The sequence below is a fragment of the Choristoneura fumiferana genome, chromosome 5, assembly GCF_025370935.1.
Source record: "Choristoneura fumiferana chromosome 5, NRCan_CFum_1, whole genome shotgun sequence".
Classification (NCBI taxonomy): domain Eukaryota; kingdom Metazoa; phylum Arthropoda; class Insecta; order Lepidoptera; family Tortricidae; genus Choristoneura; species Choristoneura fumiferana.
In genome coordinates this window covers 16179266-16206187 of record NC_133476.1, presented here as the reverse complement: position 1 = coordinate 16206187, position 26922 = coordinate 16179266, and the positions used below count along the sequence as shown (strand labels likewise).

The 26922-nt window shown below is 36.9% G+C and overlaps 1 protein-coding gene across 2 annotated transcripts; it reads left to right on the top strand.

The window, feature by feature from the left end:
- The first annotated feature begins 174 nt into the window (after window positions 1–174).
- Window positions 175–26349, top strand: LOC141427822 (uncharacterized). 2 transcript variants are annotated; one of them, XM_074087409.1, is made up of 8 exons: window positions 175–635; window positions 3594–3749; window positions 5663–5783; window positions 6098–6201; window positions 10524–10673; window positions 16509–16589; window positions 22170–22328; window positions 25538–26349. In XM_074087409.1, exons 1-8 carry the CDS (start codon window positions 291–293, stop codon window positions 25883–25885), a joined length of 1464 nt encoding a protein of 487 aa, XP_073943510.1. In that variant the 5' UTR covers window positions 175–290; the 3' UTR covers window positions 25886–26349. The 2 variants fall into 2 exon arrangements, with proteins under 2 accessions (XP_073943510.1, XP_073943512.1); XM_074087411.1 differs by lacking the exon at window positions 175–635 and adding an exon at window positions 1902–2094.
- The last annotated feature ends 573 nt before the right edge of the window (window positions 26350–26922 follow it).

Sequence of the window (26922 nt, the reverse complement as noted above, 5' to 3'; positions counted from 1 at the left end):
TGGTGTATTTTTTATTATTGTACCGATAGAGCATTTAACAAAATGTTTAGCTAACCTACCAAAAACTGGGCATGAAAAATAATGCTGGGAAGGCTGGTTTTATACAAAACCATAATATTATTTAAAAAAAAAACGGCGCGAAATATTTGACTTTTCTAATCAGTGTCATGATGCCATCGGTTTTGCCCCTGAACCAAAGCCCTGAACAAACCGAAAAAAAACTAGACCTGCAAAAAGTCAATCAACAATCAACACTGTGTACTTTGTAAAAAGCAAATTAAAATAAAATAATGACTACGAGTGTGTTTAATATCTCAACTTACAGTCGATATACCTTGAACGAAGACGAATCCGACATCAATATATTTGTTAAAGAGTACAAAGAGCGAATTAAATTGCAGTTGGCTCGAGATGAAGAAAACTTAAGAAATCCTTTTGTATCATTTGCTGAGAAAAGGCTTAGTGTAGCAGAAGTAACTTGGCTCCAGGATAATGAGAGAAGGTTCTTTGTGGGCACTCCTAACGAGAGAATCCTTAAGTTGGACTATTTATCAGCTTTAGGTTATATTTTCTGTATGCTGTATTCTCCCGATGGTGAGCACATAATTGTGGGTTTTTCTTCTGGGCTGATCCAGGTAGGAAAGAGTTCCATAAGTATTCTTAATACTTTTTTCATCAGTCTTGCTCGTAAACAGTGTCGTAACATGCAGGCAGGCTACCTGTTGGTTGGTTATTTTTGTTTTTCTATTTACCTACCTAATCCCCTGCGAGAGAAATACACCTGTTACACTTTTCAAATAGTGACATTAATTAACTCATAAAGAATTTTGTTTTCGGTTTATCATCAAAATACTCGTTAACCGCAGACTTCATGTCCTCATCAATGAAAAATCGGCGTTCCCTTATCTTTCTTCAGGAGGCTGAACAGAAAATAGTTGCAAGGGGCCAGGTCTGGGCTGTAAGGAGGGTGATTGATTTCTTCGAAGCCATTTTTGGTCATGGCCAGCTTTGTTGTGCGAGCAGTGTGCACTGGGGCGTTGTCGTGCAACAGCAAAATTCCTTTGTTCAGTTTGCCTCTTCGTATTTAGGGTTTGAAACAAAAAAAAATGAAAAAAAATATATGGTAGAAGTATACAACGAAAACTATAACGGTTATGTTTTCTTGAGCATTATTAGTAGTTTAAGAGTAAATAAGCAGCCTAAGGTATAAAATATAGCTAAACTTGGAATATTCCGTACAAAATACGAAATCCTTAGAAAAATATTACTTATTTTTTTTGTAATGGCTACGGAACCCTATTTCGGGCGTGTCCGACACGCTCTTGGCCGGTTTTCTATTATTGATTCTCTAAGCTGATGTAAGTACTAAATTTGCATACCTACTCGTAATAATCAGCATTCATTGTTGTTTTTTTTTGGCAGGTAATCAATTAGTAAAATCCCAACAATCCCAACAAAATCCAAAATCCAAATCTTTCCTCTTTATAATTAACCCCCGACGCAAAAAGAGGGGTGTTATAAGTTTGACCGCTATGTGTGTCTGTCTGTGGCACCGTAGCTCTTAAACGGGTGGACCGATATGAATGCGTTTTTTTTTAATTGAAAGCTGGTTTTCTATCGATGGTTCTTGGACATGTTTCATCAAAATCGGTTCAGCCGTCTTTGAGATATTGAACTTTGAAGTGACAAAGTCGGGGGTTTTCCAACTTTTTGTTGGTTAAGGTTAGGTGATATAAGTATAGATATAGATAGACATGTACTATGTTGAATAAAATCTAGATGGCTTCATTGGGTAATAAAAAAATGGACAATTATACCTATACTCTCGAAGATTTTAAAACTCGACTTCATAATTATTACGAGAACGAAAACAACTGTCATAGTATTTGGTATCCGTTATTTTACAAAGGCAGAATAAACCGGAAAGATCGTTATCAATGGGTAAAAGATAACTATGTGACGTTTTTAAACGGAACTGCGAATATGGTTTTGTACAACAGATGGTATTTTTCGGAGTCTGGTTACGTTACGGCTGCAGTGTATTCCCGAGATGGATGTCACATTATCGTTGGTCATTCTACTGGATTAATACAGGTACATACAGATACACAATTAATTTTAGAAAGCTTCTGACTAGAATTTTTTTTTGTTAAAAATTGAATTTTTAATACAAGATTTTTTTGCCGATTGTACTTTTTGTTGTCTGAACTTGCATTGTCATCCAAACTACATTTCCGTAACAAATTTCAAGTCGATACCATTAACCGTCGAGGAGTTCCATCCTGCGGAGATGATCCTGGCTCAACCACCAGAATAATCACTGCTAGATTATTATATTGTCACCAGATTTACATAATTATGCCAAATTTCAAGTCAATCCGACCACTGGAAGTGGGTCGAATACAACTCCCTAGATTAGACCCGTAGGTTAAGTCACCAGCATTAATATCTGCCACAGCGGAGCGTGCAAAAATATCTGACACATCCTTCCGGCCCTAGAAACAGAGTCTTATCAGATATTTATGGACGCTTATTGTGTCAGATATTGGTGCTGGTGACTATACCTACATACATACATACGAGTACATTGCAAGTTAAATAAAAGATTGTAATAAAAAGGGAGTTCTTTTAATGAGCTATTGATCTCCTACTAAGCTCGGGGCCCGTTCATTCTAATTAGAGGTGAGGTAATGATAAAATAGTACCAACTTACAGCCCATCCAGACAAAAAATGGCATACTTAGTTACTTACTCTATTTTTATACAACAAAAGGTTCTTGCCAAATCTTACCTGGTGTAGGTGAAATATTGTCGTCCTGGTTATTTTCTTGTGGTTGCTCAAACAACAACGACCCCTATCAGATGAATCATTAAATTACACGTAGATCCAAGTTTAACGTAGTATATCGTTATGAGCGCAAGTGCGTGTTCAAATCATTAGGTACTACGGTATTTTTAGTTAGGTACGGCACTAAGTTAAAGTACCATATAGTATGTTTTTTAGACTGATTATTACATTCCTATCATTATAATATAATATTATTAAAAAATATGAACACGCTGCAGTGGTAAACTATTTAAACTCGGATATCGAATCCCAAGGAAAAAATGTAAACAACAATGTGACATTTCAGGGGATCTCAAGGTATCGGGCAGCTAGAAAAACCTATATAAAGTTGTTACTATGTTTTTTTTTTATATTTTTAATAAGAGCCATGATGTTGTCGTTGTTTTAACGGGAAACAACTTATAGTGAAGTCGTCTTTTGACCGAGAAGTACTCGGACCGGAGTCCATACAAAAATGACAAACACAATGATATTGTCCCGGATAACTCACGTCTTAAATCGAGTTTAGCTCCATATGTTTCGGGCTGCGCGCCACCGCTTTTAAAAAGGAATTTAACGCTGCGTTAAACGCAATGCGTTTGACGCACATCAATTTGCATCAGATAAATGAATTATCAAACATTGTCTTACGCGGGAGCGCAGCGGTAAACCTTTGATGGGTTGGTTGGATTAGATGTGCGTCAAACATGGTCAAACGCATTGCGTTTAACGCATAAAGCAACCAAGCGCATGACAAAACTTTCAGATGCGCAATGGAGCAACGGGTGCTGTGATGTGCACGCTTCGGAACGTCCAGTTTCCACCAAAGCCCGTGTACGCGCTGGAATACAGCCGCACGGAAGCCAGGGTCTGCTACGCAGCCTGTATGGATGGAACTGTTTATCGAATTGAGATACCTGATGTACGTTGCATACCGTTATTTTATTCAAAAGCAGATGCCAGCCGGATCAAAGGCCAATGGTCACAACGCTTCGACTTTTTCTTTAATTTCGTTTTCGTTTTGTCCTACCTGAGGAATGCAATTAATTTCGTTATTGCTTCATCGATTTAGAATACCAAATCGATGTATTGTTTGCTTAATTTTTAAAGTAAAAGGTAGTTGTGTGAAAGCAGTACCTAAGTTCAAAAACAGCACTTAAAATAAAACATTTACCTTTCAGCTTTCAGCTTCAATACATGCATGAAGCACAATTGAAAGGTTTACATAATTAACTAATTGTAGGTAAACAAAACAACGTCAAATTTAAGTAGTCTCTTAAATATTAAAATTCCCCGATTAGAAATATCTAAACAAATTTAATTTTCTGTATTGAAATACATTATTCTAGTTTGTATTACAATGATAGATGAGTAATTTTTTTTAAATTCTTGAATGTACAGTCGAGTTCATAAACTTGAGAGCAAAAATTTGAATAAAAATATCTGAACACGCCTTTACGCCATTAACACTTATAGTCGTGTTCAGATATTTTTGATCAAATTTTTGCTCGCAAGTTTATGAACTCGACTGTACCAAATCTGGCAACTGAAGTTCGTTTCGATCAATTAATCAAATCAGCCCACATCCACTTACTACTGAGAAAAGGCCTCTTTATTTTCACGCCACTTTGCCCCTGTTTGTTTAGTTAATTACCTAAACATTTCAAGAATACTTAATTGTGAATAATTTAACAGGCAGGCAGTTTTGACCTATTATTTCCCTGTTTCACCATCCATTGATTAAATCGTTTAGGGGGCATACATGTCCAAATGTCAGAAAGTCCAGGTGTCACATTGTCCATGGTCAAAAAGTCCGAAGGATGAAACGTCCTAGTGTCTAAAAGTCCTAGCGTCAAAAAGTCCATGGTCAAAAAGTCCGAAGGATTAAACGTACTAGTGCCTGAAAGTCCTAGCGTCAAAAAGTCCATGGTCAAAAAGTCCGAAGGCTGAAACATCCTAGTGTCTGAAAGTCCTAGCGTCAAAAAGTCCATACTCAAAAAGTCCGAAGGATTAAACGTCCTAGTTCTGAAGCCCTGAATCCCATAATGTCTCATTGTATAAAAATATGACTAACACAACTATAAATATAACTGAAATAGATTAGAGAGCTAGATTGCTCATCTGCATTATTTCCAGTCTGTTATCTAACACCCTGAGACCCATTCTCAGTAAGATCCAGATGCATCTATGATGCTTCGTACATGTCATGTCGAGTCGACAAGAATTGACCAGCTGATCCAGTCATGCAGATGGACTGGGGCCTCATTCTACATTGTCTCTTTCCATATTGTTATCGTATTGTCTACGTGGTGGCAGCTCTTATTGACTTGACAGTAAAGGCGATCGAGTCGAAAACAATTCGATTGCAATAGGTGTAAACAAAACCAAATTAGAATGAGTGAGACCCCTGGACTCTCGGACATATGGACTATCCGACATTAGGGCATTATAACCTTTGAACTTTTTGACAATGGACAATGTGACACCTGGACTCTCAGACATATGGACTATCCGACATTAAGGCATTATAACCTTCGAACTTTTTGACAATGGACAATGTGACACCTGGACTCTCGGACATATGGACTATCCGACATTAAAGCATTATAACCTTCGGACTTTTTGACCATGGACAATGTGACACCTGGACTTTCTGACATTTGGACATGTATGCCCCTAAACGGATTAAATTTATTTGACGGATAAATGTGATGCCGTCACACACTGTTTGTTTTGTTCGAATAGACGGAGACGGCATCACATTTATCCGTCAAATAAAATCAATCCATGGGTAGTGAAACAGCCCCTTAGTATCGCTTGTTGTTTCATCACCAGATTTCCATGCCAAGCGATGCACCGCAACTCTGCATTCGAGCCGACCCGGCATTAGAATGTCTGAACATGCAGTTCTACGGGGCGCCCGGCATTTCTGCCCATTCAACGCCTTTCATAAATCGTGAGTTAACCAACATTAAATGTTTTTTTTTCTTAACGAGCAAATTGTTATTGCATATCAATCACTTTCTAGAGGTTGCGGATTGCTTTACTGTATAGTCGAGAATTATACTTTTGGGAAATATTTTTAGCAAAAATATTAGAACAGAAGAAGAACTTGACTGTACGTTATAAAGTTTATTGATATGATTCCGCTAATCCATAGGTATTAATATAATAAATGTGTGTGTTTGTATGTTTGTCTCAACTTGCTTCTCTTATTATTACCCACCTTGCAATTAAGAAGCAACGCTAAACATTCAATTGTTATAACAGAGCGGAGCCCAGCACTGTCTCTAGGGCTAACGTCTGACCAAGCAAAACTCATTGTGGGATATGCTGACGCGTCAATAAAAGTGTTCGACATGGCAACCCAGGAGGTCGGTAAACATTCTGACGTACGATACTTTGAATAATAAGTAGCGTTTGTCTAGCACTTTAGAATACTCGTTTAAAGTATGTTCAATTTTTTTTTGTTATATTTGAGTGCGTTCGAATGCTTTTTCAACATCACGATACCTGAATAAGACTCGAGTCTAAGGCCAGTGACGAAAGCGTTAGTAAGACTTCTTTTTCAAGAATCGAAACAGTAGATCTAGATCCAAGAAAATTGGCTGTGATTTAGCGATCTTTTTATCTCTTAGGTCCAGACCAGAATCCTATTTTGTTTACCTTCTCTTCTTAAATTTAAAAGCTATGCTCTTGTCGGTGGAGTAATCGCCATCCGCACGGTCTTTGGCCAGCTGTTTGACTTCCTGATACGACAAGACACCCGCCCTTTCCTTCACCTGTTTAAAATAGGTCTTTCCCTACCACGTTTTCCTTCTATTTTGCCTTCCAGAAGGTTAAGAAAGAAATTGTCGTGTGGTATTAAGTGTCCTATCATATTTATATTTTATATTATTTTGTTAACCTATGAGAGATTAATTTAAAAAGGAAAATATATTTTAACGACTTTAATTAATTTTGTAATATATTTTAGATTAAACAAGGTCGAATAATTGTGTATGTACAGTCGAGTTCATAAACCTGTGAGCAAAAATTTGATCAAAAATATCTGAACACGATGCGACTCTATTGTTAACGGCGTAGAAGCGTGTTCAGATATTTTTGATCAAGTTTTTGCTCACAAGATTATGAACTCTACTGTACTTTTATGTGCTCATTAATAATGCACTACGCCTGGAAAAGGGTTAAGGTAATTTCTCTTAATGTCGCATAGTCTTGGCAAAGTCTAAAAACTTACATTTTCTTACACTGTGGTCTTGGGACGACCTGTATACCTACTATCATCATAATCATTTTTATATTTTCATGCCATCAGTTTAGCTTCCTTGTAATCGATTTTTTACAATCTAAATGTTTGTATTAATACTAGCTGTTGCCCGCGACTCCGTCCGCGTAGAAGTATGAAAAATACTTTACGTCCTATTCTCAGACCTACCGAATATACACAAAAAAAATCATAAAAATCGGTCAAGCCGTTTCGGAGTTTGATCACAAATACTGTGACACGAGAATTTTGATTTCACTTATGATCACATAAGTTATACGATTTCTTAAAGTAGGCAGAAATTAGAGAGCAAATGCTCACAATGAACACCGCAAGACTTTAAATCTTACAGGCTGATAAGTTATTAAACTAAATATTCGACATTATTATTTTGAGCCCCGTTTGCAAGTAACTTGTAATTTGTACAATAAGTTAGGCAAGTACCTTTAGCTCTACGTTGAAAAGTACAAAAGCCTCAGGCATTTATTAACTTTATTTACTCAACCAGGCAACTAAGTAAATTTATGCTCATTGAATATTTATTACTTTCAGTGGTAACTTTAAAACGTGTAATGCGTTTGGCGCTCGGCAGGTGTTGAATTTATTGTTATTAGCTTTCAATGTTTAGACTACAAATACAATTTTCATGCATTTATGAACCTTTATTGCTCTGTTTTTAACCCCCGACGCAAAAAGAGGGGTGTTATAAGTTTGACCGCTATGTGTGTCTGTGTGAGCTCTTAAACGGGTGGACCGATTTGAATGTGTTTTTTTTTAATTGAAAGCAGGTTTTCTAACGATGGTTTTAGACATGTTTTATCAAAATCGGTTTAGCCATTTTTGAGATATTGAACTTTGAAGTGACAAAGTCGGGGGTTTCCAACTTTTTGTTGGTTAGGTTATATCAGAGTAGGTACATTATCTGGTGCCTTAGTAGCAACAGCATGTTGGGCCAATGTCGATCAACCTGAGGGCTGATTATGTGTTAGAGTAAAATCCGCCATTCATGTATTTCCACCTTAACTTTCTCGTTCTGGCATTTAACATGAATATGCTAGTGCAGCCCACGGAACTCCAGTGTAGCATGACCGTTAATTCCTACGCTTGTGACAGTCCCGCACGATAATCAATTGTACACCCTACTCCACCTGTGAACATTTCTCCCTACGATACCCTATTTCGTACTTTTGCGCAATGACCGCCACCCGTACACTTAGGTACATACCTACCGCGGACTCTGTAGATGTATGTACATCATCTTCGCGGAACATTGTATTGCACTGTTTCGATTTCACCCTTCGCATGAATACAAATTAATCAAATACCTACTAATAACAACAGAACTCAACTACTAGCACATCTGAAAATTCTTATAGTAGAAATTTACTCTTTTAAAATTACATTCCTCGATTTAAGATCATTTTTTTTGCTTCTGAGAATTTTCTAATGATCTAATTTATATCCCGACCACTTGTTACGAGTCTGCGTAAAACGTAACCTCCAATAAACCGTTGAAGCCTAATCTCAGTTTATGGCATTCGTCGTAACTTCAACATTACAATGGTTTTACGGTATCCTCGAGAGCCCCTCTCAATCCTGTAAAAACTGGGTCACTGGTCAAGGATTACATTGAACGGATCCTTTCGCTGTAAAATTGTAACTGTCCCTCTTTAATTCAGTGGGTGCTATAGACTGAAACAACTTGGCCGCTTGAGGATAAAGGCAAATTTTATACGTCCAGACGAGTCAAGTGTTACCACGTAATACCTACATTACTTAATTTCGTATGGCTATGGAACCCTATTTTGGGCGTGTCCGACACGCTCTTGGGCGGTTTTTTTATTTTATTTTTTAAATATCATGGGACACTTCACACCAATTGACCTAGTCCCAAAGTAAGCAAAGCTTGTACTATGGATAATAGGCAACGGATAAACATACTTATATAGATAAATACAAACTTAAATACATATTGAACATCCAATACCCGAGAACAAACATTCGTATTATTTATACAAATATCTGCCCCGGCCGGGAATCGAACCCGGAACCTCAAGCTTCGTAGTCAGGTTCTCTAACCACTTGGCCATCCGGTCATCATTAAAAGTGCTTTTTAACTTTTTGAACGTATTCCGTGGTTTAACATCAGAAGTCCAATGTTTTTAGACAACGCCACCGCATAATTTTATTTTATGTATTTTCTTTTTCATTGATTGTTCATAATTTTGAGTTAGCAGTATGTCTTTTACGCCCTAATTTTGATAGTTAAGATTTTCAGACTGCAATAACGCTAACAGAAACCTACGTTGGTGTACATAAATACACACACACCTCTACGTAAATGTCGCTATCTTTTAAACTCTATTTGTTCTAAGATGATTCAAATGATACATGATGATTATGTAACTTTGTGAGGCGGTAACAATTTGTTTTTTTTTCTAACAGAGATAGATAATGCTTGAAAAAATGAAATCACATTAAAACTGCTGATTGTTCGAATATTTGAACTCAAATTTGCTAACAAATTGTTGAGTTACTGCGTAGATACTGTGTTAGATTAACTTACTTACTTTCTTTAATGAACGCCCTTACAATATTGTTTCAGTAGGCCACCATTGCTAGAGGTGAGTGTTATGTGTAAAAATAAAAGCGGTAAAATAAACGAACTTATTATTAATTTGCAAGATTGTTCGTCAGAGTCGGAAAGTGACACTCCAAGTGTTGAATAAATTATATTTTAATTTAAAATTCAAATAAGACTACAAAAAAAGACTCCAAAACACCAATCATAATTTGATTGCTTCGTAGCGACATCTCTTGTCTGGGTGAGCGGTTAGTTCCGAAAGAATGTGACGTCTCTCGATGAGAGCGGAACATAAATGGCGCTAGTGCTGCTGCGTAAGTAGTGTAGTAGAAATAAGCAACCTGAGATATGTATGCATAGGAAAAAATCGTGTCTAGATTCCTGTCCAGCAGTGGTGTTATAGCACGCAGCACGGATTACTGAGGACCTGGGTTCGATTCCCAGCGCTGGTCTCTTTTTCTGGTTTTTCTGTGCATCTATGTCTCAGTTTGTATTTTCGATATGGTTTCACGGGATACCTATAAAAGTAACAAGTTTGGAGTTGAAATTTAAAAAAAAAACAATCAAATAAGACTTTCAGATCGATAGCGTAACGTATAATGCTATTGCCACTTTTAGCACTAGGTACATGCAAAAGTATCGATAGTTTGCGTAACAGTATAGGAGGGACTCTAGTTCCGTCAGTTTGGCTTGGCATTTGTCATTTGAATCATGTTAGAACAAATAGATTATAAGCACAATAATCACATTAAATTTGCCTCCATAAAGCTTTATCTATATTCTAGACATTGACTAGCGTTTAATAGGTGCATACGTCTACTATATTTACTCTATTTTCTCCTCAGGTCGATCTTACGTATAAAGTGCACAAGCTACGTATCCAGTTCATACCGAAGAAGCTGCAACGCATGCATTTCGGCCAGGTGTGTGCACTGAAGTGTCACGACGACAGACCGTTTGTCTTTGCCAGCGCGGCGTGGGACAAAACGCTCAGGGTACGTAGAACTGAGGGCCTACTACGAAGTTCGATAATCGAAGTTCCTATCGTAAAGTCCCTCACTCTCGTATTAAATTGTGTAAGTGTCAGAGGGATGGAACAACTCAAACTTCGATTTTCGAATTTCATAGTAGCGCTGCTGAGGACGTATTCACTAACGCGCTGACGTTCGTGATCGCATTCGCCATCCCTTTTTACCCTCATCTTATACCGTGTGATAGAAAGAAGTGGTGAAAACGACGGTGATTCCAAATTTATATGTAGAAAATAAGGCCTATGCACTCAACCGTATATTTAGTAGAATGTAGTGCCAAGCATGCTTCCTTTGCTTTGTCATAATAACTACTAGTCATGCGTGACTCTAATTGTCTCTAATGATACTGATGACTCTTGAGTATAGTTGATTATGGGTTTTCACAAACACACCTATACCTATGACATTATCATGCCTACAAGTTGCTACTACTTATGCGATGACGACTTATGAATGACTAGTCCCATGATCAATCCTTGTTACTTTTCGATACCAGCAATAAAATTTGTACCCATAGAAAATATGCCATAGAAATGTTGACAAGGAAAACTACACATGGATTTAGGTTTAAGAACCAATCGTAAAAGTAACTTAAGTAACATTAGTGTTGTCCATAAGTACCTACCTACTGTCAACTTACCTAGTTCATTTTGTATTGGAGAAATTATCCCAGTTGGAGTAAGAAAGAATGAAAGAAAATAAAGCGAATGTGGACTGATTGAGTGTGAAAGTCAAGTTTAAACACTCTTCTCGTTTTTCATACCTAAGCATTTCTCTGAAAACAAAAATGGAGGCAAAGCATTCGTGCGACCATTACATAAAAATATTAAAAAAATGTATTTTTAATGGCCCTCTTAAAAGAACTACCCGAAACGTACCTAATTACCTTTATTAATTTACACAAAATGTTAACAAAGTACAAAAGCCCTTTTATAAATTAAAGATGTACTAAACCGGAATGTTATTTTGTTGCCAGAGAGATATTAAACTGCGCCGCTTAACCTTTTTAGCCTTTTGAAAATTTAAACGGCTAAAAAAAGGAAAATGGAATCTTTTATTTCGGAACAAGCCTGTAGTTGGCGGTTGTTTTAACAAGTGACAGAGCGTAAAAGGATTTTATGTAATTAGCACTTTTGTATGACATTTATCATTATCAACATCTAAATCCGACCGTTCCTCTGTTGAGCACAAGTATCCACTCAGGATAAGAAGGCTAGTGTGCGAGGTTGGAACTTCACACATACCATTGACCTTCTTCGCAGATGGTTGTAAGCTTACGATTTTTTCCTTTAAAAAGCTCATGGTAAATTTCGAATGTAATTTCGCACAAAAAATCTGATAAGTAACTCTGGAGTGCCAACTAGGTGCTTGAGCATGAAAGGCCCTAGGACAAACCAATACACTACCACAGGTTTTTTTTGTGAAGTCAAGTGAATAATTATAGACTATGAATTGATATTTGACCCTCTTTTTGACGAAATGTATTTATGGACACACTAGCTGCTGCCCGCGACTCCGTCGGCGTAGTATTCGTTTATCGCTATCCCGCGGGAACTAAGTATGATTTTCCGGGATAAAAACTATACTATGTCCTTTCCAGGGACTCAAACTATCTGTATGCCGAATTTCATCTTAATCGGTTCAGCGGTTTAGACGTGGTTGAGTAACGAACATCCAAACCTCCAAACATCTAACTAAACATCTTCACAAACTTTCACATTAATAATATTAATAGGATAGTACCTAGGATGATTTCGCCGGTCTAAACGTGGTTTCATATGTTTCCGTATTACGAGTACATACGGCTTCTTATAAAACGTTAAATCTGGCCAGAAACTTAATCCTCCGATTACGTGGCAATGAATTAACGTGGGCTTTAATGAGATTTACTATAGAGCTAGGATTAAATAAAGTCGATCCAGTGCCGCAAAATACGAAACGAAAATACCTACGAAATACGAAAAGGTACCTACGAAATACGATAAACAGTGCTTTGAACATCCAACTGCTGACATTTTATGATCTACAGCGGAGACTGATTGGCGTAAATTTGAATTGCTTACTTACTTCGAATTTCTCAACAGTGTCAGTTGCTAAAATGTTCAAAGCACCACTTATTTCATTTAATAGAAAGCCAAATCTGTTTATTTATTACTAATGTCTAAACACTTATATTTAATGTTACCATAAGCCGTGAGTCTAGTAGTTTTACCTCAAAGTCAAAGTCAAAATATCTTTATTCAATTTAGGCTTATATATAACAAGCACTATATCAAAAAAATCTACCACCGGTTCGGAAAAACCTCTGTTGAGAAGAATCCAGCAAGAACCTTTGATAAATATATAGGTAGATATAATCTTTATTCTTCAAAACAAAGACATGGCTTAGTAAATAAAGAGGAATAAAACTAACAATTCAGCACATAAAACTTTGTCCAAAACAAGGTACTAAATACGATAGCAAATAAAAAGATAAGTAATAACAATTAAACAGATCAGACACATAAATGAAAAGCCATGTGATGCATTGAAGAACAGGCGCTGGCTCAGCATTGTGCCAGTACCCATACCGAGTAAGGACGCCGACCAACGTGATAAACTCAGCGCAATCTCGTCATCAAACGAGTTTAATTATTTAGTGGGATCCTAAAGTAGCAAAATATATGAACTTTGAAGTGACTAATTTATTATTATTATTTTAAATGACATGATCCATATTTATACGGGCTTTAAATTAAAATTAGCTCTCAAGCAGGGGGTCACGGGCTCAAACCCGGGCTATCTCGTTTAATTATTTCGAAAATTACATTTGAAATTGAAAGTGGCTACATGTTTGAACCGTTTAGGATTGACAGTTCAGGGCCGTAGCGACCTAAAGTAACTAAGGTGCCTTTTAAAAACATTATCCTAGTGTAGATTACATATCGCTCATGACTGAAATAGGCATCTTTGAAACAGCTGGCAAAATCTGAATAAGGTAACAACAAGTATATTTGATGGAGAAAGCAATCAGCAGAAAGGGCTGAATCAGCATATACGGCTTTAATCCACGTTTCATCTTCAATCGAGACAATACGATAAATATACTGACAGTTTCATTCCATATTCACATTCAAGTTCATCACTTAGTAAGGTGAGGGAATAATTCTTGAATCTCTTGCATACCTCATGTTGTCTTTTATTCCACTGCTCCTTTACTCAGGATGCTTAGCATGCACTCTAGCGCGCATTCCGTCTCTGTTTCCCATTGCGATGCGCGGGCAATATCACCTGTGACAAACAGCACAATGCCAACCACTAAACTTGTAACTTGTAAACGCGCCCTGAATAAAACATGGCGGACAATGACCTAGGGTTGCTTCACGTAATAAACGCAGCTAGTAATTAAAGTACCTAATGAAAGTGTAATAAATAATTTGTGTAACATTGGCTGATAAATTAACTACGATTAGAGAAAAAAAATTGTGAGTGCGGAATCAGATATAATTATCTCTATGTAAAGTATCCCATTTTATTAAGCATGGTTTAGTTCATCGTTTATAACCGGAAACAATAAATAGAAGTGAAAAAAAATCTACGATTCTACAAATGTTGCATAGATTGATTTGATACAGAAATCCCAATTTATTGAAATTCCTTAGAATTTCTAAACACATAATAAGTATACTTTATAGTTATACCATTTTGTTTGACAACCCTGCGTCATTCATTCCCTCAAAGCATCTCTGTCGAGATTAAAATATTTCGCTTTGCGGTTAAACGTTCAGAGTTGAGATTATTTATTAAGCATTCCTTTTCACAGTTTTAAACGGCACCACAAGGTATTGTATCCAGTATGCTTTTAGCTTTTTGAAAGACTGAATTCCCAGAATGCTCATGTTTGTTGTCTACCTAAGTTTCCGTTCGTAGCATTAATATTTAGTTGACAGTGATGGTGATGTGGCGTGAAGGTTACCAGGGTTAAGGTAAGGACAGGACTCCAAGTTCAGTCGGGCTTAGCTCAGAGTGGAGAAGTATAGCAGAGTATAAAGCCGCGAACTGGTTGCCAGCGAGCAGCGGGACGGACAGCGGAGCGGCGAGCGTGTTCTCTGTTCATTGCGCGGCCAAGTCGCTTACCAAATAGTGGTTACTGATAGCGCACGCAATGAATAGAAAAAACGCTCACCACGTCGCAGCCCATTGTCTCCACTTCGCTTCATGAAATCAAAAACTAAAAGAAAATATTATAAGTGTAGGGGTCCAGAACTTTGTCAAGTAGTTAATGTAAAGTTCCAACAGTCTGGACCCATTACCAATATTTTTTGAGCTGGTCACGGTTTGATTGGGACCCGACTGTTGAACTATTTTCTTCCTTTTAGTTTTTAAGGCAGTCGAGTTTTGTATGTTGTATATGTGTCGAGTTGATTTTTTTAATTTAATGTTTTATTTTATACTTTTTTGATATTTATCTGAAAATGGTACACTAAAAGTATTCAAAACCATGTATATTTAGAAAGGGCTTTTTATTAACTTTTATTTGATACTCATAATATTGTTACAAAACAATTTTTTTTTCATTCCGCCATATTTTTTTATATATTATATAGCCTTTGTCACTCCGACAGTTATGACGAATCCAATGATACCTCATTGTTAAAATTGGTGTTCGTTTCGGCTGCAGCAACGACTAAAGAGAGAAAAGAAAGAAGAAAGACATATATACATACATACATACGCTCGAAACACATAACCCTCCTTTGGGCAGTCGGGTAAAAATTAGTTAAACGCCACAAAACGCCTCAAGGTCACAAAATGTAGCTGTCTCGGCGCCCAATATCATTTCTTTGCTTTCGGCGTCGAGACTAGCAGCCTTATTCATAAAAAGTTAGAGCCTCCTTGAAGGCTCCTTGAAGGCCCGATGCTAAAAAACATGATTCATAAACGTCTGTTAGCGCTAATCAGTCGATCAAGGCTCTGCTAAAGTTAGCGGACCGTAGACCCTCCTTTATCTCCCTGCTAAGTCACAAAATGGCCGCCACAAGTTTGAACAGCTGACTTTGACAAGAGCAAAAAACCATACCGAAGATATTTTAGTGAAGGGTGAAGTTACGCAAAGATTAAAAAAAAACCAGGAAAAAATATTTTCAGGAATTTGTATTTAAAAATCCTCTAAATTAGCAACAATAAATTAACAATAAATATGAAAAAAAAATATTAGGATGATTAACATAATTATGGCTTTTTGCACAACATAAACATGCGGATCGGAAATGGCGGGAAAACAAACTTCTCGCTTTTTATTTTTTTTCCTGCTAATTTGCTGTCACTGCTGTCAACTTTTTTTTTTTAATTATCGATTAGGCCATTTTTTGTCTTTGATTTGTCAAGGTGGCCAACATAACGCGTCTAATCAGTCTATCAGCGGCTCAACAACTAGCAGACTGCTAGCAAGCGTTTATGAATCATACTTCTTGACAACCGTCTAACAAGCTTAATCAGTCTGCTAAGTAACAGACCGATCAAACCTCAATTAAGGATTTTTTATGAATAAGGCTGTAGGTCCTTGGGGTAAGGGTGCGCTGGAGCTACACACGGGAGCTCACCAATAGGTTAAGGGAGGCAACAGGCAACTCTCGCGCCGGCAGCTTTCTCGCGCAGAGAATTGCAATCGCAGTTCAACGCGGGAATGCTGCACACCTCTTTTTTTAAATTAAGGTTTAGTTTTATTTATTTTAATTTAATAGTAGTTTTAGTCTTCTATTAATAAAACAATATTTTTTTATTACAGTCAAAAGGTAATATTATAATTATTGTTTACAGGTCTGGGATACAAGATGTGCCATAGGTTGTATGATGACGTTCGAAGGCGTAGATGTTTGCAGTAACAGCATAGATATTAATGTAAGTAGTTATTTACTTTGTGTTGTGTTTTGTTTTACTAACTAGGTATATCCCGCGGCTTCACGCCTAAAGAATATAAAATTGGCTACAACTCTGTATGCCTGAATTTAGTGAAATGAATTTCAGAAAACCCCTTCTTGGTGGTCCTCTGTATCCTAAAGGAATATGTTGGCTCCCTTACTCATTTATAGGCAACTTAACGTACGTGTCGCGGGAACTTTACACTTGGATAAGTAGCTAAAGGGGATAGTGTACGAGTAGTTTCAAAGTGAAATAATTTTCGATATCGGTTCAATAGTTTTACTCAGAGAATTTCTCAGAGATTACCCCAACATACAAATATACAAACAAACACAAAGTTCAACTCTGTATTATATTAATTTGGATAGCACCTATTATATAAAGCCATAATGTCTCATAACCTAAGCAACAAAAAGTTGGAAAACCCCCGACTTTGTCATTTCAAAGTTCCATATCTCAAAAACGGCTAAACCGAATTTTGATAAAACCTAATTTCAAATAAAAAACCGTATTCAAATCGCCACCTGTTTAAAAGCTACGGAGCCACAGATAGACACACATAGCGGTCAAACTTAACACCCCTCTTTTTGCGTCGGGGGTTAAAAATAGGCCATGCCAGGCCAGGCAGGTCAAGCCATGGCCCCAATATTTTATGAGTCTTCTTTAAAAAAGTTCAAGTAAGTAGGTAGTTATTTTTTTTTCTGCGTTTGTGTATAGTTCAATTGTACAGGGCATTGGTTTTTTTCTGTAAAGCTGTAATGTTTTATTGATAAATAAATAAACAAATTAATGAAATAAATCAAAAAATTTGCGGTTTGGAAATAGCTTGCTGTAATCTTTAAAATAACGTTTAAGGTTGGGAGATGACTTTACAATTCTTATTTTGTAGGGTGAAGCCAGACGAGCGAATTTTTTTTGCGGATGAAAGTGTGTCAACTCATTTTCAGCCACCGTGTGGCACAAACTGGACTTTTTAACCGACTTCAAAAAAGGAGGAGGTTATCAATTAGGTTGTATTTTTTATTTTTATGTTTGTTACCTCAGAACTCCGTCTTGCTTTCGTCTAGAAATGTCTTCAATTAGGTCCCATAAGCACCAACTCAGGATCTGATGATTGAATCTTAAGGAAATCGAGAGAACTCTTCAAATGTTGTAGCGATACCTATAGTAAATCCATACTATCCATACTAATATTATAAATGCGAAAGTAACTCTGTCTGTCTGTCTGTCTGTCTGTCTGTCTGTTACGCTTTCACGCTTAAACCGCTGAACCGATTTTGATGAAATTTGGTACAGCGATAGAATAGACCTTGGGAAAGAACATAGGCTATCTTTTATTGCGAAAAAGAGGCTTTAAGGGGTTGAAATAGGGGATGAAAGTTTAAATGGTGCAAGTTCGTCGCTGTCGAAGATAAAACCATAAAATTTGGCATTTAGGCACTTAATAAGAAATAAGTTGATAATTGTTACAGCTTTTTTGAAAATTCAGCCTGTGAGGGGATGAAATAGGGGATGAAAGTTTGTATGGAAGGTCGTCATTATAGAAGATAAATCAATTAATCTTTATCAAACTTGCCATTTCGGCACGTAATAAGAGATAAATAGATGTTTGTTCGCGTTTTTTTTTAAATTCGACATGTGAGGGGGTGAAATAGGGGATGAAACTTTATATGGAAGGTCGTCATTATCGAAGATAAATCGATGAATCTTTATTAAACTTGCCATTTCAACACGTAATAAGAGATAAATAGATGTTAGTTCGCGCGTTTTTTTAATTCTTCCGGTGAGGGGGTGAAATAGGGGATGAAACTTTATATGGAAGATCGTCATTGTCGAAGATAAATCGATGGTTCTTTATGAAATTTGGCATTTGGGCACTAATAGGAAATAAATACCTAAATATTTTTTCAAGCGTTTTTGAAAACTTTACCTGGATGTTTGCAGAGGGGACGATGCAGTGTTAGCAGAGCCTTCTAAGCTCATAAGCAAAATGTACGCAGTGTGGGGTCATTTTAGATGGCTTATTGATAAACAGTAATTGATAGACAGTCAGACATGAATAATTATGATTTTCAGATTTTTCTTATTTATTTTGCTATAAAGAGTTACCTTTATGCAAAATTCCAAGTTTCTAGGACAGCCCGAAGTACCCTATAACTTTTTCTGTTAGGCGATTTGTATGGAAACACCTTTTAATGATTGTAGCTTTGATTGCCTTGACTTAGAAGTTTCATTTTTTCACAGCTTTTGGGACTATTGACCTGAGTTTAGGGTTTCAATTTCAAGTCGATACCTATACTCCGCGCGTTTACGAGACAAAGGGTCTTGACAGACAGACGGACGGACGGACAGCAAAGTGATCCTATAAGGGTTCCATTTTTTCATTTTGAAGTACGGAACCCTAAAAATCATTTGTTCCGGCTTTTTTTATACATCGACCTATTTATTTAAGGATTTCCAAACCAATTTACTATAAGTATATTTATCGGAAATATGTGTAGCTATGCTTACCCTCCTAACTTAATAAAGGACGTAATGTGTCAAGAGTTCACTATGAAGAATTAGTCTAGCTAAAATATGGCTACCCGCAAAATATTTACGTTTTACCAAAGAACATGGATGGAGGATGGATGGAAGAACAAAAAAAAAATCATAGTTTATACTTATAGCAATGTATTAAAATAGGTTATTTTCAGTTAACCGTAGAAGTTTCTATATACTATTATTGGCAGAATAGGTATCCTAAATAAATTAAATACTTCCCAAAGTTACTATTCCACGCGGACGAAGTCGCGGGCAAAAGCTAGTTGGATATATTTAGTAATAACTCGTGCATTTGCTCTTGAAAATCATCATTTGGTGAAGTGGAACTGATGTTGAAGACCACAGTTGATAATCGGAGTTACTACTCAATAACAAGTATTTGACGGGTTGAATTTTAATAACTTTAACACAGTTGCTAAGCAATTTATTCTCCTCGTAATGCATATGGTAAACCGGATGGTGAAGCATCAGGACTCCTCAATAATGTACGTCTCTGCATCGGAAAAAGCAATCTTTTGTAAAAGGTGACGAGCAGTTGCTATTAAACTATTGTATCTTAGAATATTACACTAAAAAGCGTGAAAACAAAAGTATAACAAAAAATTGAACCGACTACAAAAAAACCATGAAAATAATTTCTAAGTACCAGTCTAAAGTCGGTCGGTGCCTCAGCACGAGCTAGCAGGAGTGATTGAAGCCCAACATATTGTGCATAGCACTATACTCGTAGGTCCACTCTTGCTGGCTCGTGCTGAGACACCGACAGACTTCAGACTGGTAGAAAATTATTTTCATAGTTTTTGTAGTAGGTTCAATTTTTTTGTATAAAACCGAATGCAGCAGAAATTAAGCAGCTGACGGCTCAAAAAATCACGCTCGTCTGGCTTCACCCTTATGTATGTATAATAATAATATTTAACAAATGTAGTATGATGTTGAGTTTAGGCCTCCTTTTTTCAGCTGATCATGTGGTAAATACCTTAAGTATATAAATGAATGAGCTAGAATTTGAATTTTATCAAACCTTATCTAAGGCGTGGAACCCTAAAATACAGTTTGAAACTAAAACAATTATAAAACCATGTCTAGAGCTTCTCTATTTTTAAAATGCACGAATGCGCTTTGTTAGAGAAGTTAGTTCTCATACTCGTATGTTGAGTTTATCTAATATTTTGAGCGGTGCCCAGCAAAGCTAATACAAAGCACTTTAATTAAAAACTTGCCTTTATACTCCTGTTGGAACTTAGCGGTCTTAGAGTTAGGGATGTGTAAGAAATATTTACTTTATTAAATAATAAATAAATGTACCAATCTGTTCAGGTACAAAATTATCTTTTAAAGTGACTTGTGTGTGACTATATTGAATGATAATTGAAGTTTCAATTCGCTTCTATTTATAATGAAGGGAGTGTATACATTTTTTCTGTTTCAACCCTGTGCACTGTACATTGGTTCATCTACAGTTCATCCGTGCCTCGCCACTCGTTATAAAGTTTGATGCTTTTAGTTAGTACTCTGTGCAGAAGAATACAATTTTCGTACTTTCATTACTTTCAGTTTGTAAAGCGATTCCATCGCTGCGGTGTGCAGACAGGTTTCCCGTCCCCGCAGACTAAGTTGACGAAGTTGTACCTATATTAATTCCATTCGGAGGGATTGTCTGAATACTGAATACTCGTTCCTAGTTTCAACCCTTCTTTAGTTTGCTTTCAACAGGTACAAGTTGTTCAGGGAACTTTGTTCAAGGCGAATTTAGAGGTCTTATATAAATTTTCATTGAATTTGCTGCTCCTATATAAATCGTGTAAAGTTTTGAAGTGCATAATTAGTATAATTATCATAAGAAATAAAAAGTAGGAAGTCTTTCAAAATAAATTATTCAACTTATTTATATTTAAACTCTACCACACAAATTGATTGTCTGTTTTTCATCGTAGATTTCAAAGTTCTACAAAATAATTTGTCGAAATATTTTTAGTATGTTATGTAGATTTAGAAATGGTACAATATAAATAACTTACTCCGATAAATAAAATAGGCTTTCGTATCACTTAAATTTTATGATTATATGCATAATATTTATAATATAATATTCACTAAAAGCTTTTCAAATTCAACTTTACTCGTATCATCTAAAAAGCGTCAACTTAGTCCATGAACTGAACGCTAGTGGGTATAGCGGGGCGGGCATCAGTGAGGCGAGAGTTTCCTCTGTTCATTGCGTATGGTTGTCAGGTACCCACTGTGTGGTGATCGTTTTGGCTGAGCAATGGACAGAAAATTTGCTGGCTACGTCGATGCCCACGTTTGCCCCGGTAACTACTGGCAGCTAGAAGAAAATTTTCACAATTCAGATAATATTCGATTCATTGTTGTCAAAAGACTTACAAGTAGGTACTTAATAAGTTTCATTGATTCTTTTTACATTTTCAATTGTTATAAGGTAGTAAGTGTTCAAAAGACGATAATAAAATAAAAAAGGATACAATTATATGAACAACTTAACCAACTTTGAAATGTCAAAAAACCCCGACATTTTCACTTGAAAGTTAAATATCTCAAAAACGGCTGAACCGGTTTTCATGAAACATAGCTATTTACAACCGCAAGAAAATTCTTTTTCTCTTAAAACGTATCGAAATCGGTCGATCTGTTTGAGAACTACGATGCAACAAACAGAGAGAGAGACATTGGCGTCAAACTTGTATCACCCTTCTTTTTCCGTCTGGTCTGGGGTTATAAATATGTAGACAGAAACGCCCTACTAAACGGTACTGTATACATATACATATCAATATTTCGTGCTCTGATGTGAAACAAAATCCATGCGAAATATGAAGCGCAATGGGTAACTATTTTAAATAATTTCTTAAATCAGGCGTCACTTTGCGGAGGACCATAATATCATTGAACTAAAACAATTACTTTGCTCATCCGGGTTTTGCTATTACGGGTGAGCAAAGTAAGTCTTTAATAAATAACGATTATTATTTAAAAAAAATTTTTCTTCAACAGAGGGACCATGTCATAGCCGGTAGTTGGCAGACCACAGAAGCTCTGTCAGTGTATGACATAGTCGCTAAGAAAAGGGTTAGCGTGGTGCGCGTGCAAAACCGAAGGCCGGACGTTGATGGCGAGTTTATCTACGCTTGCCAGTTTTGGAAAAGTAATCAGGTATACCTACATCATAGGCATTTACCTATAAAGCACGGTTTCCACCGCGAACAGAGCGGACTCATTAATGCCTTAGTTTAACTTATATCGACCAACTTCATAGAGGTTCAGTGTAAGTACCAGGGATGTTACGGAGCTCCAGTTCCGTCCGAGTTTTCGTTAATTCGAAAGTTTCGTTTGGTATTACACATCCTTTTCGGGTCCGGTTCCGTTATTTTTGAAACAGAAGTTATATCGCATGTCAATGCTTAGTGCGCCGGCGGGACTTGAGCGGTGTACATCAAAAACAAACAGGTTTATCCCAGTCATCCGCTCGTCGCCCCGCTCGCTTGTCACGTACTCCACCTATCACTCAGGCTCCGATTCTGGTTCCGGTTCCGTTTTCGGTTCCGATTCCGTTTCTTTTTCCGATAAAGCCACATCCGTTACATCCCTGCTATAAGTAGACACACGGTACTTAACGATTGTTGTGACGTCACATATATTTGTTTACATGGAAATATAAATACTTAGACTTAAAAAGTTGTAGTTTACCTTAATTTGTTATTATAATATATTAGTTTTCGCAACAGTAACACTGCCACAACATAGCATAATTTACCTTTATATTGAGGTAAAGATAAGATAACACAAACATTCACGTAATTATATTCCGATTTTCTAGGAAGGTATATTACACAAGACCTTCTTGGTATAAAATACCGACGCATTTTGAAATTACCAGTAACATTCTTGTTTAATTTGAATTTACAATTACAGAATGAACGTGGGTATCTGAGCTGAGGGTGTCTGTCATGAACAAGCGACCTGCTGAGGTTTTGTTTTGGCAGCTTGTTTTCCTTAAATTTCTCGGCTTCGTGCGAAATGTAGGTAAAATGTTTAAAGCACAAGCGGAAATGTTTAGTTCCCTTTTCAATTACTCGTTTGTTCTCAGTTGTACAAATTCCCATTTCTTCAGAATCCCAATTGTTCACACAGGGTTACAGGTATAGACTCCCATTTCTGCATATTCCCGTGTCTATACCCTCCCCGTACCGTCCCGTGTGTGTTCTGATGGGTCACAATCACGATTCATCCAACCACTCTTTTTGTTTATCATCGTACATAACGGAGATCTTATTACAAGCTTTTATTTAGTGTCACCTGTCCCGCTGTCTGTCTCTCTGTCTGTAGTCAAATCTTGCAAGTTAAATTTGACCAACTTCCAGAAGTTGGATATACTTGAAATTTGGCATACTTATGTAAATTGCGTGACAAAACAATAATCTGGTTGTGACATCCCGGTAATTCAGCCAGGATCGTCTCCGCAGGACGGAACTCCTTAACGGTTAATGGCATCGACTTGAAATTAGGTATGCAAATCTAGTTTAAGTGAAAATGCAAGCAAAGTTGATAAAAAGTACAGTCAGCTAAAAAAGCTTGAATTAAAAATTATTTTTTACCATAAACTTATTTAAAGTAAAATGAGTTGGGAATCTGTTGAGTTGGGAATCTAAAGAAATGGGAGCCTTTAAGAAAAATCTATAGAAACAATCCATTTTCGGGAGAAATGAGGAGCAAGCAGGGACGTTTTCGGGTGACAACTGACAAGAATTAAATCGCTCTGTATTAACGAGTGATAGACCACTGACATCGTTAACAATGTCTCTAGAGATCAATATGTGCTATTCTATACTACCAAACCATGGCTACTTACTAATTTTCATCAAAATCCGTCCAGTCGTTTTAATGTGAAAGAGTAAGAAACACACACTCACGCACCCGCATAAATACTAACAAACTTTCGCATTTACAAAATTAAAACGCTTGCTGAATGTATGCCCGACGGCTCTACCTATTTAGGTAATTATTTTTTTTGTTGTTTTTTTTTTAATTAATTATCAAGGCAAGGTTTGTATAACAGAAAATGTATCAAATTAAAAAAAAAAACAGCAGAAGGAGCATTTTATTTACAATATTAGTAAGATTTATTCTATCGCTGTTAATTCTATACTTGGGCCACCGCGAGCCCGAGTCCTAATATTGCTCAACTTTCCAAATCCACGGTCTTGTACAGTCAAGTTGGGTTTGTGTTTAGGCTCTTGGCGGTAAAGTTGGATCGGTAGTTTGGGCCAGGCTCGATATCAGATGTTAATTGCTTTGCGAACACGTAAGGCGTAATTAGTAAAACTTACGTAAGTAGCCGTAAGTAGTAGCAATTACATACGTGGTAGTAGGGTGTGCTTCCATTAAGTACAGTGAAGCGGAGGCGTGAAGTAGAATTAGAATCGACCAATGAACATGTCAATGTTGAAATCCATATCTTACGTCGCTACCTTTATATTCTGTATGGTTGACTTCCGTTTTCCATCACTGTTCCATCCACTCTGCCGCATTGGAAATGCACCCTAATAGTAGAGCATTTTAAGGAATATTGACACAATTAAATTATTGCTAAGAACGTCGTTTTATGGTGACAAAAAAATAGCGACTGTATCATTTAAGAATTTCGAACAAACATGTTGGTACCTATTTGAAAGTATCGACTCACTTTATTACTTTTCAGCGAGATCCTAAACTCCCACATAAAAACGTAGACATTAAAAGAAGGCATCACTTTCTATGTAACTTGCACATTGTTTGATGGAGATATTTGATTCCTCTTTCATCCGTTGTCTACATTTTCATGCGGGAATATACACTGAATTAAATGAAAACTGTAAAATATTCAGTATAGTTTCAAGCGGTATTCCTAACTATCTCTTTTGTTCACGTCCCGCGAAGTATTTCAGCCCATGACGGGGATTGCATTGTTTGAAATCCAAAAACTATGCAACATCCTGAAACTTTTGAATATATTGGAATACCTGACGCTATTTTTAAAGTTCTGTGATGCATAAAGCTATTGCACATACAGAACAATACTCGTACAAGTAAAGTAACGAGTAGTCGCTGTAACTTTATTCTGTACTTCATATTTTTTGAGCTTTTGTTTAATAACAATTTTTTGCCCGCGACTTCGTCTGCGTGGTAACCAACGGATATCAGATGTTTGATATCATGAATTTTTTTTGTAAATGAAAGAGATCAGAATCTAACGCATTTGATTATCATCATCATCATCATGATCATTAAATATCAGTCCTTCTAAAGTACGTGTTCTGTTGGACATAGGCCTGTCCTATTGATAGTTTATGTTGTCACCTCTTAACCTACTTCATGTCTTCCAGTTCAACCGCAAAGGCAAATACGGAATAATGGGTGGCAGTGGCACCAAATGTGTCGAAGTGATCAACCTACACAACCGCTACATCACTTGTTCATACCCTGCAGAAGGCTCGGTCTTAGCCATCACAAGTCACGAAGATCTCATCGCCTTTGGAGGAACAGCACCAGTCTTTACTGTTGTGAGCTTCCACGACCCCAAGCATGAAAAATACGCAGGCGATGTGGAAGAGGACTACGAATATAATAAACCGACTGACGATGTCATGATATACGAGGACGCGGATAATATTAGTATATATTCGACGGATGAAGGACATTCCTATGCTAGTAGGAAGAGTATAGTCAAATAATGTGCTCGAAATTGTTTGGTTTCTGAAACCTTTTGAGAGGTGATCAGATCAAATTGTGTTGGTTTATGGAAAGAAACCACATTTCTAAAACATAACGACTTAAATCAGCAATGTCTTCAATCATATCACAACGCAACGCAAATCGCAGAACGTTATTGATATTATGGTAATAACCTAATAACGGCCTCGTGAAATTCAGTTCGTGTATGTCATCATCATTCAAGCATTCGCTTCCCGTTTACCGCAAGGCGGAAGCTCGGAAGTTACGTTTTATGCATGGATGTATGTAATTAAGGCGAAAATTCAATTTCTGAACGCGTAGGTTGAATTAATTCATCTGAATGCGTTGCGAAAATCAAATGTTTCTTTAGAATTAATTTATGCTCATACCTAACATCTTTGTATAATGCATGTACTTATTGTATTTTGTTATATTATGTAATTAAACCTTGTAGCATGTTTAATTAACTCTCATGTTATCTGACAAAGACTTTTGTGCGCAAAATGAATTACACGTCGCATTTACGCGTAGTAGACGATCTCTCAAATGATATTCGCACGCGACCAGTCCATTACGCTGAAAAGTAATCCGTTTCAATTTCATCAAAGCGAAAATTGTGTTCATTTTGTAATAGCCCCCCGCAAACTGGGCAGCGTATCATTTGCACCGTCACGGTAATTATTAAGCCCCGTCCCAACCAAATTGAACCGCAGCAATAACCGTAAAAGTCGTTAGAGAAAACACGTATGAAACTTCGACTCTAAATTGGGGCCCAGAAAACAATCGAAAGAGTCCTAACCGTGGAAAAAAGTTCTCGCGGGGGCAACACTGAAAAATTAGACGGCATTGCGAATTCAGCCGAGACTACAACAGTGAACAAGTTGCAATAGAATTTAAATAAAGAAAACGTTCCGTTACAGTGCGAACTCGTTGGTGAACTTTCAACTTTCAGCCGGTTCGTGGAGTGCGAACGAGTCCCCCAACCTCTCCCTCTGCGGGTGGGTTCCGTACTTGGAGCGAATATTTACAGCGCAAC